Source organism: Motacilla alba, chromosome 23 (assembly GCF_015832195.1).
Source record: "Motacilla alba alba isolate MOTALB_02 chromosome 23, Motacilla_alba_V1.0_pri, whole genome shotgun sequence".
Lineage (NCBI taxonomy): Eukaryota > Metazoa > Chordata > Aves > Passeriformes > Motacillidae > Motacilla > Motacilla alba.
In genome coordinates this window covers 3,608,623-3,625,376 of record NC_052038.1, presented here as the reverse complement: position 1 = coordinate 3,625,376, position 16,754 = coordinate 3,608,623, and the positions used below count along the sequence as shown (strand labels likewise).

General features: G+C 68.5%; 1 protein-coding gene across 3 annotated transcripts; it reads left to right on the top strand.

The window, feature by feature from the left end:
• The first annotated feature begins 326 nt into the window (after positions 1–326).
• Positions 327–16,550, top strand: MAP7D1 (MAP7 domain containing 1). 3 transcript variants are annotated; one of them, XM_038160629.1, is made up of 18 exons: positions 327–453; positions 7,092–7,751; positions 7,856–7,924; positions 8,820–8,983; positions 9,310–9,424; positions 11,681–11,791; positions 13,205–13,327; positions 13,457–13,599; positions 13,720–13,853; positions 13,945–14,294; positions 14,371–14,545; positions 14,611–14,770; positions 15,038–15,142; positions 15,265–15,318; positions 15,420–15,477; positions 15,560–15,677; positions 15,756–15,946; positions 16,020–16,550. In XM_038160629.1, exons 2-18 carry the CDS (start codon positions 7,109–7,111, stop codon positions 16,028–16,030), a joined length of 2,724 nt encoding a protein of 907 aa, XP_038016557.1. In that variant the 5' UTR covers positions 327–453; positions 7,092–7,108; the 3' UTR covers positions 16,031–16,550. The 3 variants fall into 3 exon arrangements, with proteins under 3 accessions (XP_038016557.1, XP_038016555.1, XP_038016558.1); XM_038160627.1 differs by lacking the exon at positions 327–453 and adding an exon at positions 499–968; XM_038160630.1 differs by lacking the exons at positions 327–453; positions 11,681–11,791 and adding an exon at positions 501–968.
• The last annotated feature ends 204 nt before the right edge of the window (positions 16,551–16,754 follow it).

Below are 16,754 nucleotides of genomic sequence, written 5' to 3'. Positions count from 1 at the left end.
GCGGTGACATCATCCCCAAAACAGGCATCTCTGATGGGTGCTGCCCGCAGAAAACTAACTTTGTTCATCCACACACCTAGAGCCGGGCACTCTGCGGGATGCCTGGAGCAGGCTGGCCACGTGGTGGACGAGGAAACGTCCCTGCCTCCCGGTGCCCCTGCAGAGCCTGCAGCCGTGTTCCTTCCCCTGCCGGTGCTGCCCACTGGTCCCCTACCCTGGCCGTGCCGCGGCATTCCCATCCAAGCAGGGCCCAAAGGGGTTTCAGCGCTGAGCGGGGGCCGCTGCTCCTGCCCGGGGAGGGGCGAGGCCTCTGTTGTCCGCCGGTTACCGGGGCAGGGTGGGATGCGGGCGGGGGGAAGCCCCGCGAGCGGAGGCGGCTGCTGGCGGTGACTAAGGCTCACGCGTGACGGGGAGCGGGGGAGCGGCAGCTCCAAGGCCGCTCGAACAGCCGAGGTGGGGCTCGGAAACGGGAAATCGGTGTCTTTTTGGGGTGCCGGAGGCTGGGGCAGCCGGTGCTGGCTGTGCATCGCGGTGCTGCTCGGGGCGGGGCGTTTGCTGCGGGGCCAGCGCTTCGCGCGTGACCGGAGCATCGTAAAATGCGTGTGCGAGCCCCAAAATCTGCGAGAGCGGGGGCTGGAGGCGGGCGAGCGGCCGAGCAAAGCTGGGGGATGCTGAGCGCCGCGGGGACAGGCCCGAGGCGGGGGTGACGGGAGCGGGATCCCAGCCGCGGCTGCGGGAGGAGCGGCGCCGGCTCGGGGCTGCGGGGCCGCGTCTGGAGCCGGGGCGAGGCGGAGCATCCCCCGGCCGCTCCCCCCGGCCGGGGCCGCGGGGCCGGGGCGGGGAGCGCCGAGCGTCCTCCCCCGCGGGCCGGGGGGAGCGGGGCTGGGCCAGCCCCTGCGCCTGCCGCGCCATGGAGCGGAGCTGCGCCGGGCGGGAGCCGCAGCCCCGGCCCCAGCCCCAGCCCCTCGGTAAGGATCCGCGGCGGCAGCGGCGCCGGGACCGGCTCCGCGGGGTGCGCGGGCCCCCTCCCGCACCGCGGGGCCGCAGGGAGTCGGGGTGCGGGGATGCGGCCCGGGGCTGCGGGATGCGGCCCGGGGCTGCGGGGTCTGCCGGGGGGTGCGGGATGCGGCCCGCCGCGCCGGCGGGGATGCGGCGGCCGGGTCCGCGGAATGCGGCGGAGCGGAGCGGGGGCGGCGGCCCGGGGAGGCGGCGGAGGAGCCGGGGGAGGCGAGGCGGGGGGGGAACGCACTGCCGGGGCCGGGGCGGCTTCCCGGGAGGGACAAAGCCCGGGCACGGCCCTTCCATCTTGGGGAGGGCCGGAGCGGCCCCGGCCCCGCCGCCGGGGGGGTGCAGCGGGACTGCCCTTGGGAAGCCCCGGGGGTGGCGGCGCCGGCGCCGCCCCGGCTCGTCCCCGCCGGCCGGTGGGCGATGCCCCCTGTGGGAGGCACCCGCTGCCCCCCGCCCGCCGGGGCCGCCCCCTCCCCGCCGCGTGGACTCCGGCTCGTCCCGGCAGGGCCGGTCCCGCTGCCCCGGGATGAACCGGGGAGGGCGGCGGCGGCGGGGCCGCGCTCGGGGCCGGGGCCGGGGCTGGCGCTGCCTCTCGGGGCTCCAGCGCGGCGCTCGCTGTGACTAAGCAGAGCTCCGCGGAGCCGCTTCCCACCGCGGGAGGAAGAAGAGAGGCGGCTCCCCTCCCCCTCGGCCCCAGTGCTCCATCGCCCGGGCCCGCGGACAGGGAGGGATGGCTGCGGCTCCCGGCGATGCTGAAAACCGGCGGCTCCCGCCCCAACCGGCCGCGGGTCCTGCCATCGCTGCCCGAAGGACGCGTCCTGCGCCAGACATGTTGTCTGAGTCCCGCTGTCTGCCCCCGCCGCCTTCCCGCCCGCCCTGGCCTGCCCGCTCGATGCTGTCGCGTCCCGGGGACCAGGGCTGCTCCCGGCCACCCTGTGGGTCACTGGCTGCTCTTCTGTGAGCACAGAATGGTGCTGAAGGAGCACGGGCAGTTTTGCACCATGTCACCCTTCAGGGACCACCTGTCCCGTGTGGGTGACCTGCGTGACTGGGCAGCCCGGGCTGCTTCCTCTCTTGCTGCCTAGAGCGGGACGGAGCCACCAGCAGGGACGGGATTTCACTCAAGGGGCCGGGACCCACCATGTGGGGGGCAGCCGGTGGCACTGGAGGCCAGAAACTCCTGAAGGGCAGCCAGGGCAGGGTGTGACCTGCGGAGCTGCCCAGGTGGGCAGAGATGCAGTGGACAGAGGGACGAGGACCAAGGCAGGGAGCAGGCAGAGGTTTGTCCTTATCCAGGTTTCCCCCAGCTTCTCCAGCCCTTCTCCCTTGGCACGGAGGAGAGGGAGGGCGAGCTGGTTGCCCGCCAGTGCCGTGTTTGGGAGCAGCAGCTCGGGAGTTCTCCCAGCGCGGGAGCCGCTGCTGCGAAACCGTCAGAGCAACGTGATGCGACGTGCAGAGTGGTGATGTGACAGTCCCGTGGTGCCATGTCCAAAATAGTTAGCACAGCTCTCGCTCCTTGGAGGGCTCTGAGCAGGGTCGGGCAGCCCCACAGGCAGCCTGCTGGGAACGGAGCTGGATCCTGCACGGCCCCAGCCCTGGTAGGTGCCACATCCGTGTTGTGAGGCACGGGACTGTTTTTTGAGGGTACTGACCTGCTCCCCAAGGGGCTGCATGCTGGCAGGCGCAGAGCCCCATGCCCTGCCTTCCAGCCAGGTTTCTGTTTCCCAGCATGATGCTAGCAGACAGGTTTTCGGGAGCGCGCCTGGGCTGGCTGCCCTGGGCACCGGTGGCGCCGCTTGGGTCGCCCCAAGGACGAGGGCACCTCCTGTCGCCACTGCCAGCGTGCCAGATGGATGGTGGGCAGGTGTTCTGCCCCTGCCCTCGGGCTGTTTGGGGTTGTGCTGTGACCACAGCCACGGTTTGCTGTGGGGGTGTTGGGGCAGCAGCAGCTCCAGCTCTTTCCCTCATGTGTGTTTTAAACCCTGGAAACCCCCGGCTCTGGCCTCACTCTCGCCACGAGATCCCAAGTTCCCCTTGTTGCTCTCTAGCTCAGCACGTCACTGCTGGCTCGGCAGTGCCACGGGAGCTCAGTGACGTCTGCCCTGGCCCAGGGGCAGGTGCAGTCCCCCCATGGGAACTGCCCCCCATACCCCTATCCTGGAGCCTTGGCAGCACACGAGCCCTGGGAAGGGAGGCTGGATATACCTCTCTCCTGCCTGGCACCTGGCTGTGCCCTGGCAGGAGCCCTGCTGCCTGTCCCCTCCTGCCCTGCTCAGCCTGTCCCCAGAGGCCTGTCCCTCAAAGTGGGGCTCTGGGCAGTGGTGGGGCGCGGTGGCTGAAGCCCAGCCAGCTGCCAGCTGTGTTTTACTGGCTCCAAGGTGGCGGGGAGAGGAGCCAGCCATGGGTGACAGTGCCCATGTGCCTGGGGACAGGCTGCAGGTGGCTGTCCCCGTTGAGGACAGGGTGTCATTGCTGATGGCGGCTGCCAGGGTGGCACTGGCCACCCCTAAGGCGGGGACTGCTGGCATTGCCCATATCTCCCTGCTCAGGCATGTGAGCCAGCACTGAGGGTGCGTGTCAGTGCTGTGCCTGCAGGCAGGACATAGTGGGGACGTGTTGGGAATGTGCTGTGGACGTTCCAGGGATGTGTCAGGAGCACTTGCTCACTGTCCCTGTCATCCAGGTGTGAGGGTTGCTGCAGCGCAGTAGCTGGGTGGGACAGGGCAGGGCTCAGCCCCAAGGCACATCTGAATGTTGAGCTGGGGGTGGGATCAGGGGCAGCACTGGGGCTTGGAGCACCCCCAGGGCTTGGAGCATCCTGGTGCACGCCACAGTGCTCCAGTGACCTCAGGCAGAGGGGACACCAGCACCCACAGAGCCATCCCTGCTCTGTGGCCAAGGCTGCCTTCCTGCTCTGCACCAGGACCTGCTGGCAAGGAGAGACCCGGGGACCCATCCCCATGGGGCTGCTATCAAGGCAAGGGAGGCAGCTGGGAACAGCTGCGCCAAGGAGGGCCTGGGGGTGTATTGCACACATGAATGTCCCCACGGGCTGTGGAGAGCAGCCCTGCAGGGCCAGCAGTGGCTCTTTGGGCTGGCCTCAGGGTCTTGTCCTTGGCACAGCAGGGACTGCTGCAATGGCCAGGGAGGCTGGGCACTGTGACACCAGCACCTTTGGGTGGCTTTGCACTGCTCACCAGTGACCTCCACTGCACCAGGAGCCCTGCTGATGCCCCCTGCCCTCCTGGGCACTGCACGCGGAGCTGCCTGTGGCTGCCCTGGCTGTGCTGCGGAGCGGGAACACAAGGATACGGAGCTGAGGGGAGCTGAGGTGACATCGGGCGGGTGCCCCCCCCGTTCTTTTGGGCAGTGCCCTGCAGGGACAGTTAACGAGGGCCGCTGGTCCGAGCAGCGCCCGCGGGCCTCGATGTGCTCTCGCTTCACGGCACCGGGATCTGCCTGCGCCTGGCTGAGCATCCCTGGCCATGTGCCGGCCAAGGAACCGCGCTGCGCCGGGCGCTGCCGGGCTGGAGGTGCCGCTAGTGCTCGGTGGCACAGGCACCAGTGCCAAGGGGACCCATGGGAGGAGCAGGACGGGCTGGGTGATGCAGAGTCGAGGGCAGCACCTCGCCCCATGCTGGGCATCGAGGGCAGCACCGTGCCCTGTGCTGGCCATTGAAGGCAGCACCTCACCCTGTACTGGGCATCGAGGGCAGCACTGTGCCCTGTGCTGGGCACCGAGGGCAGCACCGTGCCCTGTGCTGGGCATCGAGGGCAGCACCGTGCCCTGTGCTGGGCATCGAGGGCAGCACTGTGCCCTGAGCTGGGCATCGAGGGCAGCACCGTGCCCTGAGCTGGACATGGAGGGCAGCACCTCGTCCTGTGCTGGGCATCGAGGGCAGCACCGTGCCCTGTGCTGGGCATCGAGGGCAGCACTGTGCCCTGAGCTGGGCATCGAGGGCAGCACCGTGCCCTGAGCTGGGCATCGAGGGCAGCACTGTGCCCTGAGCTGGGCACGGCGCCGTCCCGGTGGCAGCAGTGGGGCCGGTGCCATGCGGGCTCGCCCGGGCTGGGTGCTGCAGGGCAGCCGTGCCTGCGTGTCTGGGGGGACGGGAGCTAATCCGTGTGGAATGCCCCGGCCGGGGGAGAGGGGACGCCCGCGCCGCCTGGGCGCAGGCAGCGTTGGGTTTCAGGGCAGCTGCCGTGCTGGAGCAGCGACAGGGACAGATGGCGGCAGGGCCGGCCCTGCCCCACCTTGGGGGGCTTGGCTGGGCCTGGAGGTCTTGGCCGTGCCCGCAGCCCTGCCCTGGCCACAGGTGCTCTTGTCTCTCTGGCCAGTGGGGCAGGGCAGATCCCGCCCAGGGCTCTGTGCCTGGCTGTGTGGGGTGGCAGGAGGCACCCACTGTCCCCTGCCAGAGCTCCCAACACGTCCAGGGCTCTCTGAGCTATTTCCATCTGCTCAGGGGATCAGCCTGGCCTTGATGCTTTCACACCCTGTGGGCAGCACTTGGCTGTGCCACCACAGCGGTGCCAGGGTCACCCCTCCCAGCTGGTAGTGACACTGCAGGTGCCATCCCGGGATCTGGCACCTGGGGGCTGCCAAGCCCTGCTGCCTGCGGCTGCTCATCTGAGGCAGCCCTGGGGGGACAGAGCAGGGCACCCCCCGTCCCAGCCCCTCATCAGACCCATGGCTGCCTCGCAGGGCGCAGCGCTGGGGACATGGGATGTGCAGGATCGGGGCCAGGGGATGGGCTGGCTTCCTGCAGCAGAAAATACCCGGAAAGTCTGCGGGGGGGCCGGGACTGCCTGTGTCCCCACAGAGTCCAGGGTGGGGGAGCCCTGTTGGCACAGCCCTGGCCTGGAGGGCTGCAGCAGCACCCCCAGTCCCCCTCCAAGGACCAGGGGACCCGGGGTGTGCCCATGCAGGGGGCTGGCAGTGCCTCTTTGGGTAGCCTGGGCTGACCCTGGCTTGGAGCACTCCAGCATGGGCTGGGTGAGGAGCCGCGGGCTGGGTGAGGAGCCGTGGGATGGGTGAGGAGTGGCGCCGGCTGTGTTTGCAGAGCCCACACTTTGCCCCTCGCTGAGGGTTGTGGAGAGCTCTGCAAACACGGCCAAGCCGGCGTGTGACATCAGCTGGTGGTGGCTGCTGGTCACTGGGGTTCTGCCATCCCCCCCTGGAGCCAGGGGCTCACTGCAGTGGTGTCCATGGGGCTGAAACTGTGTGTCCTGGGGTGGGTCTGGCATCATTCTGGCCAGGAGTGACAGTGCTGCTGCTTCGTGGGGGTTGGAGTTGGGATCCTGGCAAGTACTGAAGGGTTTGTTTGCAGAGGGCTGATAACGGGGGCCGGGGGAGTCACCACCACTGTTGTCACTGTGGACGCTTCCGACACCACTTCTGCAGAGGGCACGTGCCGTGGCATTGCCGGGCGCTGGCACCGTGTCGGGCTGTGCTCAGTGCTCCCTCAGGGTGCCCAGGGGTCATCCAGAACGGGGGACATCCCCCGAGCTGCCCCAGGCCCGGCCCCACGCGGGGAGGGGGCTCTGTCTGGCAGCCCGGTGTGCATTCCTGGGCCATGAGTTCATGGCTGCGGGTCCGTGGCGCGATGGGGGCCACGGGCTGCCATGGTGACGTCAGGCCACGGCCCGCGCCCATCCTGCCTCCGGCTGCGCCGACCGCGCCGCGGAAGCGCTCGACGTCCTCGTCCCCTTGGGAGAGTGGCAGGGGAGCGTGCGGGTCCCTGTGCCCCTGGGGGGTCTCTGGCCCCGTGTCCCCGCACGGCAGGGCCAGGTGGCAGCTGCCAGGGGATGAAGGGCAGCTTTGTGGTGGCAGTGCCTGGTGGAGCCCGGCTGTCCCTCTGTGCATTGTGCGCCCGGCGCCTGGCACCCGCTGCGGGTGCCCCCCAGGAGCGGGGCAGCAGCAGCAGGGCTGAGGTGGGGTCCCACTGCCCTCCCCGGCTTTGTTCCTGAGGGCTGTGTTTGGGGGCACAGGGCTGTGTCCCCTGAGGGCTGTGTTTGGGGAGGATGGGTCTTCCAAAGGCTTCCCCAGCTGAGTGACCCTGTGTTCTGCTCTGTGCCTCTTGCAGGGAAGCCACCATCCCCGATGGGAGACAGCATCCCCCCGCCCTCCGTGCCACCCCCAACACCTGGGGGTGCCCTGCAGGGAGAGCGCAGCCTCCCCCAGCATGACCGGCCCGGCCCTCCAGATGTCATCCCCTCAGAAAAGCCCGTCCCACCCGTCCCTGCAGCCATCACCCCCTCTGAGAAGATCGTCTCGCCCGTCCCTGCAGCCGTGCCCCCCTCCCAGCAGCCCGTCTGCCCCCCGGCCGTGATGCCCCCCTCTGAGAGCAGCCCCCCACAGCGTGACCGAGCCGGCCCTGCAGCCGTGGCACTGCCAGGACAGCCCGTGTCCCCCAGCCCCGCGACTGTGGTCCCCTCAGCACAGAGTGTTCCCCCGCGGGGTGACCAGTCCCCCTCCAGACCCCCCAAGCCGCCTGGGATGGAGCACCCCAAAGAAGAGGCACTGCCCCACGCCACTGGCCAGCCTGTCCCCGTCCACGCTGCCGCCCCTTGCTCCACGGAGACGCTGCCCCTTGGGAGCCAGCCCCCAGCCCCAGCTGCCACCGAAGGGGCCCCTCCTGATGCCAAGAGCTCCCTGGGTGCCACAGCCGGGCCCTCAAAGGACGTGAGCCCCCGGAGCAGCCGCCCCTCGCCGTCTCCTGCCGCCAGCCCCCGGCCCAAGCAAGGTGGGTGCCAGGAGGTTGCGGTGCTCCGGTGATGCTGCACCCTGCGGGCACAATCGATGCCTGGGGGGCCCGGGCGCTACCCTGACGGTGTTTCCTCTCTGCAGATGCCCAGAAAGCCCAGGCAAGGCACAAGCAGGCGAAGGAGCGGCGCGAGGAACGGGCCAAGTACCTGGGTATGGGGCTGGGAGGGAAAGTGGATGGGGGGGAGGCAGGGGCTAAGGAGCTTTGCTGGGTCATGGGCAATCCCATTAGCTGTGGTGAGCTGAGCCTGGGTGCGAACTGCAGTGCTGGCAGCTCTGCCCACCAGGCACACCACTGATTCCCCAGCACACCACTGACCCCCAGCACACCACTGACCCCCGGGCACACCGCTGACCCCCAGGCACACCACTGACCCCCCAGCACAACACTGACCCCCGGGCACACTGCTGACCCCTGGGCACACTGCTGACCCCTGGGCACCAGTGACCCCCAGGCACACTGCTGACCCCTGGGCACATTGCTGACCCCTGGGCACCAGTGACCGCCAGGCACACTGCTGACCCCTGGGCACATTGCTGACCCCCCAGCACACCACTGACCCCTAGGCACCAGTGACCCCCACGCACACTGCTGACCCCCAGGCACACTGCTGACCCCCAGGCATGTTGCTGACCCCCCAGCACACACTGTTGCTCCCTGCTTTGGGTACTCCCCTGTATGTGCAGGTGCCACCAGCCCTGGTACCCAGCTCTGCCGTGCGCAGGCAGCCCCAGGCAGCCCCACAGTGGCTCGGGGCAGCGGGCGAGCCGGGCCCCTGCGCCGAGCATGGGGCCTCCTTGTCCCCGCGCTCTTTCCACCCTCATTCCCCCATTGTTCACCGCGCGGCTCGGCGGGCTCCCGGCGGGCTCCCGGCCTTCCTTTTGTCCTGGCCCAAACCCCTCCCTCGCCGGCCGGCCGCGATGCTGCCTGCCCCGCGAGCCCCGGCCGCAGCCAGCCCGTGGCCCCGCGCCACCGGCATGGGCACGCGGTGCCAGCGCGGCGCTGCCCGGGGCTGTGCCTCCGGTGCGACCCCGCTGCCCCCCGCAGCTGCCAAGCGGGTGCTGTGGCTGGAGAAGGAGGAGAAGGCCCGGCTGCTGCGGGAGAAGCAGCTGGAGGAGCGGCGCAAGCGGCTGGAGGAGCAGCGGCTGAGGGCGGAGAAGCGCCGGGCGGTCCTGGAGGAGCGGCAGAGGCAGAAGCTGGAGAAGAATAAGGTGGGGATGGGGATGGGTACCGTGGACAGGGGCTAGGGTGGCACGTGGGATGCAATCCCTGAGGAGTTCTCGTGGCTCCAGCAGCCCTTCAGGAGATGCTTCATGAGCCCTTCAGAAGCTGCCGCTGTACCCATCCTCTGCTGCCCCTCCTTCCTGGTGCAGAGCCTGCGCTGTGCCCAGCTTCTTGGCACGTGTGCCCTGGCCAGGGCAGGCTTCACTGTCCTGTATCCCTCCAAGCACCCCCATCGCTATCGTGGGAGGCTCTGGCTGGCCCCAGCCCCGCTCCCTCGGCCGCTGGGCTCAGGCTGTCCCTCTCCCTCGGGCAGGAGCGCTATGAGGCAGCAATCCAGCGGTCGGTCAAGAAGACGTGGGCAGAGATCCGGCAGCAGCGGTGGTCCTGGGCTGGGGCCCTGCACCACGGCTCCCCCGCGCACAAGGACGGTGAGTGCTGGGCTGGGCACAGGCACCTTGGGACCCTGTGGCTCTGACAGCGGAGGGGGCAGCTGGGCATCTCTCTGCCAGCCCTCAAACCCAGCTCAGCCCCCCTTGGTGGGGCATGCTGCCATCACTCTGGGCTGTGTTGGGGACTGATGGGGTCCCGTGGCTGTTCCCTGCTCCTGTGGGGCTGGGTGTAAGCTGGAGGCTGTGTGTCACAGTCGCTGTTCCACTCAGAGACCTGCCTGGGGGCAGCCCTGGCTGCCTTGGCATGCCATGGCCACGCTGCCAGGTCTCCAGCAGCCATGAAGAGCCCCTGGCCCCAGGGGCTGTGTGGCTGCACGAGGCCTCTGCAGGCTCTGGTTGGGGTCTGTGCTGCGGCGTGTCCTCTTGTCCCCCAGCTGGGTGGGGGCAGTGCTTGGCCCTCCAGGTCCAGTATGGAGGTGACTGTGGCTGTATGTGTGGCTGCAGAAGCTGGTCCTGCTCCGTGGGGGCTTCCTGGGGACACCCTGCACGATTCAGCACTTGGACAAGTGGAGGTCTCCACTGTCCCCTGACTGCTGTGCTGGCAGGTGCCAGTACTGTCTGGCATGGATGGTGACATAGAGGAGAGCGCTGTGTCCCTAGGAGCTGTCTGGCCCTCACGTGCCATGGGGCAGCTGTGGTGGCCCCAGCTGTACCTGGCCAGGCTGTGTACAGGTTCCTGGCTGTTCCTGGCCAGGCTGTGTACAGGTTCCTGCCTGTACTTGGCCAGGCTGTGTACAGGTTCCTGGCTGTACCTGGCCAGGCTGTGTACAGGTTCCTGGCTGTACCTGGCCAGGCTGTGTACAGGTGTTGTGTTCCTGGCTGTACCTGGCCAGGCTGTGTACAGGTGTTGTGTTCCTGGCTGTACCTGGCCAGGCCGTGTACAGGTTCCTGGCTGTTCCTGGCCAGGCCGTGTACAGGTTCCTGGCTGTACTTGGCCAGGCTGTGTACAGGTTCCTGGCTGTTCCTGGCCAGGCTGTGTACAGGTTCCTGGCTGTACTTGGCCAGGCTGTGTACAGGTTCCTGGCTGTACCTGGCCAGGCTGTGTATAGGTTCCTGGCTGTACCTGGCCAGGCTGTGTACAGGTTCCTGGCTGTACCTGGCCAGGCCGTGTACAGGTTCCTGGCTGTACTTGGCCAGGCTGTGTACAGGTTCCTGGCTGTTCCTGGCCAGGCTGTATACAGGTTCCTGGCCAGGCTGTGTACAGGTGTTGTGTTCCTGGCTGTACCTGCCCGGGCTGTGTACAGGAGCTGTGTGCCAGGTTGTGTGTACTGGCACCGTGTGCCCAGTGCTGTGCGTGTTCAGGTGTTGCGTGCCCGCCTGTGCCTGGCTGGGCTGTGTGTACAGGCTCCACGTTCTGGGTACGCCTGTCTCGGTGCCACGCGTGCCACTGTGGCTCGTGGCACACTCGGGGTGTCTGTGGTGCAGCACCTGGCAGGGTCTGGCAAGGGGACACCTTCCCCTGCCACTTCCTCAGGATGTGCTGCTGGAGCTGCTGCCAGCTGCCTCTCACCAATCTCCCGCCTCCACCGGCCCTGAGCTTCCCTGGCTGTGTGTCCAGAGGAGCCAGGCAGGGTGGGGAGATCCCAGCTACCTGTGGAGAAGCTGCCAGCCACCAGCCCTGTGCTGGCAGTGCCGTAGTGACCCAGCACCGCTGTGATGTTGTCTCGTGTCTGTCTGGACCTGCTGCCCTCACCCTGCTCCCCCAGGGTGGATGCTCGCCTGGTGCCGCTGAGGTCCCCGGCCACCCGCTCCTGATTCCCAGGACTGGTTTGGGAAAATTGTTGTCGTGGGGCCTGGGAGCTGCCCTGGCTCTCTGAGGATGAGATTCCTGCATGATCCCAGCATGACCTGCAGGGTTCAGACACTGCCATACTGAATGCCAGTGCTGTGTGTTGTGTCCCCAGACATCAGTATCTCCTCTGGTCCCACTCTGTGCCGTGTCGCTGGATTCCAGCATCTCCTGTCCCACTCTGTGCCGTGTCCCCCAGACTCCAGCATCTCCTGTCACATTCTGTGTTGTGTCCCTGGATTCCAGCATCTCCTGCCCCACTCTGTACCATGTCCCTGGATTCCAGCATCTCCTACCCCATTCTGTGCTGTGTCCCTGGACTCCAGCATCTCCCCTGGTCCTTCCACTTCTGCCCCAGTGCCCTGGCACGTCCGTGCATGCTGCATGTGGGGGGCCCGGCCCCGGCCCCGGGACCTTAATGCCCTTGTGTCTTTTCCCTCCTCCAGGTGCGAGCCGGTGCTCGGTGTCCGCTGTAAACCTCCCCAAACACGTCGACTCTATAATCAACAAGCGGCTCTCCAAATCCTCCGCCACCCTCTGGAACTCTCCCAGTAGAAGTAAGAGCCCTTTGCGTTTGCCCCAGCACAGGGGGCACAGCCAGGCCCCCGCCCAGTGCCGGGGATCCCCGATGCCAGGGTCCCCCATCTCCAGGTGCCCGCGGAGAGAGGAGAAGCCGTTTGCTGTTTGGGGGAGGAGGCTGGAACCGGCCGGTGGCTCCTTGAGGCTGTGTGGGCTGGGAGGAGAAGGAAGAGGAGGAGGAGGAATGGCTGCGTGGTGGCAGCCCCGTGGGGCGCCAGGACACGGATGGGAGCTTGGCTCCCTGCCCCAGGGCAGCTCCGGTGGGTGCTGGTGCAGCCACAGAGGGGCTGCCTGTCACCTGCCCTCCTGGGGCTGGGCACGGTGCCGGTGCCCCCACAGGCTCCTGGAGCTGGGTGCCACGGAGCTCTGTGGCCGTGGTGCTGCAAGGTCATCCCGGCCCTGGGAGCGCTGCCCAGGGCTGCAGCCATGCCAGAGGGATGTGTCCAACAGAGGGATGTGTCCAGTGCCGGGGCTGCTGTTGTGTTTCGGGGTTGCCTGGCGATGGGCGCCTTCCCGGACGGGTATAAATAGCCAGAGCAGCTGACGCCGGTGGCTGTGGTGACGCAGGCAGCTCCCACCGCCCTGTGCTGGGGCTCAGCCCAGGGACAGGCACCTGGGGGCTGTCAGCACTGCCCGGGTGGGAGCAGCATCTCCCTGGGCCCGTGCCAGACCCTGTCCCCCTGCAGCACCCATGGCTCTGTGCTCTCCCCTCCCAGCAGCCGGAGCTGCCCCTGGCCGGATGCCCAGTGGAGAGGGGCAGAGGGGCCCTGTCTCCACGGGTGGTTCCCACGCGCCGCAGGGTGTTTGGTGACGTGCTGCAGGGCAGCCAGTGGCAGCTTGGTGCCCAGCCGAGCCAGCTGTGTGGCCAGCCATCGCCGTTCCGTGGGTGCTGCAATCCTGGCCTGGCTCCTGGGGCACGCTTGGTGATTTAGCACAGCTCCCGTGGGATGAGGGCACACTGTGGTGTCCCCCGGGCAGCTGGCACGTGCCAGGACCTTGGTCACACAGGGCAGGGGCACGGGCACAGAAAGGTGCCATCGCTGGGCACAAGGAGAGGGCAGAGTGGGGAGGCTGCTGTCAGAGTGGTACCCAGCACCACTGGTACACGGTGACTGCGGTGTCCACAGGACACAAGGGCACCGTTGTCGTCTTGCCACAGCGCCGTCCACAGGCACCCAGCCGCCGCCCCGTGGGCATGGCCCTTCATCCTGCTCAGCTGTGTGGGGCCGTGGGGACCCCTCCCCAGCACGGCCAAGCTCTGGGCACTCCTGGAGCTGCATGCGCCGTGGTATTGCTGCAGACGCACGGCTGCTCCCTCCCAGCGGCGGCTGTGAGGGCAGGACTGGAGTCTGGAGGTTTGTGGTGCACTAATGGCCCCTCTCCCTCCCCAGACCGGAGCTTGCAGCTGAGCCCGTGGGAGAGCAGCATCGTGGACCGGCTGATGACGCCCACCCTGTCCTTCCTCGCGCGCAGCCGGAGTGCCGTGACGCTGGCCGGGAACGGCAAGGAGCAGGGTGAGCCGCCAGGAGTCAGGGACACGCGGGTCCTGGCACAGGCAGGGAACCAGGATGAGGGAGCCTGGAGTCAGAGGGCAGCTGGCATTGGTGCTGGCTCCATCCTGACCCTGGTCACTCCTCCCCCAGTGCCCGTGTGCCCCCGCTCAGCCTCCGCCAGCCCCCTCAGCCCCTGCCACAACCACCGCCTGCCGCACCGCTGCTGGGAGCGCCGGAAGGCGGCCGCCGCCAGCCCTGATGTGACGCCGCGCCGCAGGACCGAGCCCTCGCCCGTGAGTGCCACCTCCCACGGGGACCCCGGGTGCCAGGGCAGCTGTGGGGCACGGCGTGGCTTCCAGACAAGCCCAGCACCCAGTGCTGACGCCACCTCTGTGTGTCCTTGGCCGGAGCAGAAGAAGAAGGAGAAGAAGGAGAAGGATCGGGAGAATGCCAAGGAGCGCAGCGCCCTGTCCCGTGAGCGCAGCCTCAGGAAGCGGCAGTCACTGCCGGCAGCACAGCCCCGGCTCCTGCCTGCGGCTGACAGCAGGTCAGGACCCCCACCCTGAGGCTTCCCAGCCCCTGACCCCACCCGTGGGCTGCCCCAGCCCCACTAACACTGTGTCTTGCTCTGTTTGCAGCCCCGGCCCCAAGAACCGTCCCTCATCCCCTGCCGCCCCCAAGAACCGTCCCTCATCCCCTGCCACCCCCAAGAACCGTCCCTCATCCCCTGCCACCCCCAAGAACCGTCCCTCATCCCCTGCCACCCCCAAGGCCCGCCCGGCGTCCCCCAGCCCGGCCCTCAGCTCTCCCCACAAGCCGCCCCTGCCTCGAAGCGCCCATTCCTCCCCCAAGGTGCGGGCCAGGGCTCGGGAGGAGCGGGGGGAGCAGGAGGGCCAGGTGAAGGCACGGGAGAAGAAGGAGGAGGAGAGGGGTCCGGCACCCCCAGCCCTTCCCGAGCCCCCCAAGGTGCCGGCAGAGCCGACAGCAGGTGGGTACAGTGTCACAGGGCAAGCCACAGGGCTGGGAGAAGCCAGAGCAGCTCTGACGCTGCCTGCCTCCCCCAGGCCCCGCAGTCCCTGCAGCCCCTGGCCCAGTGCCGGCCAGCCCCCCAGCCAGACCCCCCGCCGGCACCACGGACCGGGAGGAGGCTGCCCGGCTGCTGGCGGAGAAGCGACGCCAGGCCCGGGAGCAGCGGGAGCGGGAGGAGCGGGAGCGCCGGGAGCAGGAGGAGCAGGAGAGGTGGGTGTTGTCCCCTTGGCCCCCAGCCCCGGCCTCCTGCCGTGCTAAGGGCCCCCTCCCCGCAGGCGGCTGCAGGAGGAGCGGGCGCAGCGGGCGGCCGAGGAGCAGAGCCGGAGGGAGGCCCTGGCACGGCAGCGCGAGGAGGAGCGGCGGCTGCAGGAGGAGAGAGAGGCCCAGGAGAGAGCCCGGGCTGAGCGAGAGGAGGTGGAGCGGCTGCAGAGACAGGTGGGGGTGACAGGGTGTGGGGGAAAGGGGCTGCAGGAGCTGGGGGACAAAGGCAGGGATGCAGGGGGAAGGCAGGGATGTTCTCTTGTATTCACTCCCCATGGGGGTGAAGGGGTGAGAACCAGCCCAGCCCCTCAAGGCCCAGGGTGGCTGGAGGGAACATAGGGCAGGGCTGAGCTGAGCCGTCCAGGCAGCACATCCCCACAGCCCCTGCCCCATCCCTTTCCCCCGTCACATCTCATCCCTTCCTGCCCTGCTGTGGCACAGAAGGAAGAGGCCGAGGCGAGGGCGCGCGAAGAGGCCGAGCGGCAGCGCCTGGAGCGGGAGAAGCACTTCCAGCGTGAGGAGCAGGAGCGGCTGGAGAGGAAGAAGGTGAGGCTGGGGGGCATCTACAGGCATGGGGCAAGGCAGGTTTTTCCCTGGAAGGGATCCTGCCTGGCACCAGGGCAGGTCTGGGTGGTCAGGGCCGTGTGTGAGTCCCTGTGTGACTGCAGCGCCTGGAGGAGATCATGAAGAGGACGCGCAAGTCAGACGCAGCAGACGCCAAGGTGGGAGCCTGTCCTCTGTCCTGGGGCACTGGGGACTTGGGCACTCGACAGGGCCCTCCTGCCCCTGCCTGCAGACCCTCACAGCTCTCCTGTCCCTGCAGAAGAAGGACGACAAGAAGGTGGTGAACGGGAAGGCAGCCGAGCAGGAAGATGTCCCAGGTGTGTGAGCACCCCGGGCCTGCCTCCCCCAGCCATGGTCTGGCCCGGGCCATGGCTGAGCCAGGTTCTGCCATGTCCTCAGGCCGCGAGAAGCACCTGGGGCCAATCCCGAAGGCAGAGGAGCTCCCAGAGACGGAGACCCCGAGCGCAGGGACGCCGGGGGGAACGAAGGGCTTGGTGGGCGAGGGGCTGCAGCCAAGGTGAGACACCGGGGGGACACCGGGAGGGAGCTGGGGGGCGGCGGGGCCAGGGCTGAGCCCAGCCCTCCCATCCCGCAGCTCCAAGGAGGCGGCAGCCCTGGTGAACGGCGTGCAGCCCGGCAAGCACGAGAACGGCTTCTCGGGCACCGAGGGCTCCAAGGAGCTGCGGGATCTCTCCCACCACGGTGGCAGCCCCGGCAGCATCATCCCCTTCGGCGACAAGGAGCCCTTCCTCAAGCAGGCCGTGGTGAAGCCCCCGCAGGTGACAGGTGAGCAGCGGGAAGGGTGTGAGGGGACGGCGCTGTGAGCAGCCCGGGCTCACACCGCTCTCCCCACACGCAGAGGTGCTGTGAGGGCCTGGCCGATGTCCCCAGGGGCCAGTGCCCGCGCCCTGACCCCGGCGGCCCACGCAGACCCGTAGCTGTCGTCACAACACGACCCTCGCTGCTCCTCCCGGGCGCCCGGGGGCTGCAGGGCCCCGGCGAGGACGCCTGGCTCCTCTCTTTGTTCTCGTTTTTATTTCGTTTTGTTGGTTTTTTTTTTTATTTTAAATATGCACCTTATCAGACTGACAGCCCACCCTCGCAGCCCGCCGGAGCCGCCCCAGACGTGTGGTGTAATGATGTAGTTATTTAACTCGCTGGGTACAACGTCTGTGAATACTGTAAATAGAGCCGGCCGGGCGTGGGGATGCTCTGGGGGGCTCGGGGGCTCGGGACGACCGTGTCACAGCTCCTGTCCCCACGTTCCCCCGCATGTCCGTGTGTCCAGTGTCCCCAGGCCTGGCCGGCACCACGCTGCTCTGTGCCCTTGTGACAGTGTTATGCATCCAGACAACCTTTGACAACAATTAAAAGTGGACAATGCCCTCGGCGTGCCTCTCTGTGTCCGGGGAAGGGACTGGGGTGGGTCCGTGCCCGCGCCTCAGGACTGGGCAGGGCTGGGCAGGGCAGGGCTGGGCGCTCTCCCGGCCCCCACAGCAGCGGGGCGCGTTCGTCCCCGGGCTCGCCCTCGGAGCCACCGGCGGTGCCCGCTCCATCGCTTCCCCCCCGGCGATGGGCCTGATTCCGGTGGCCC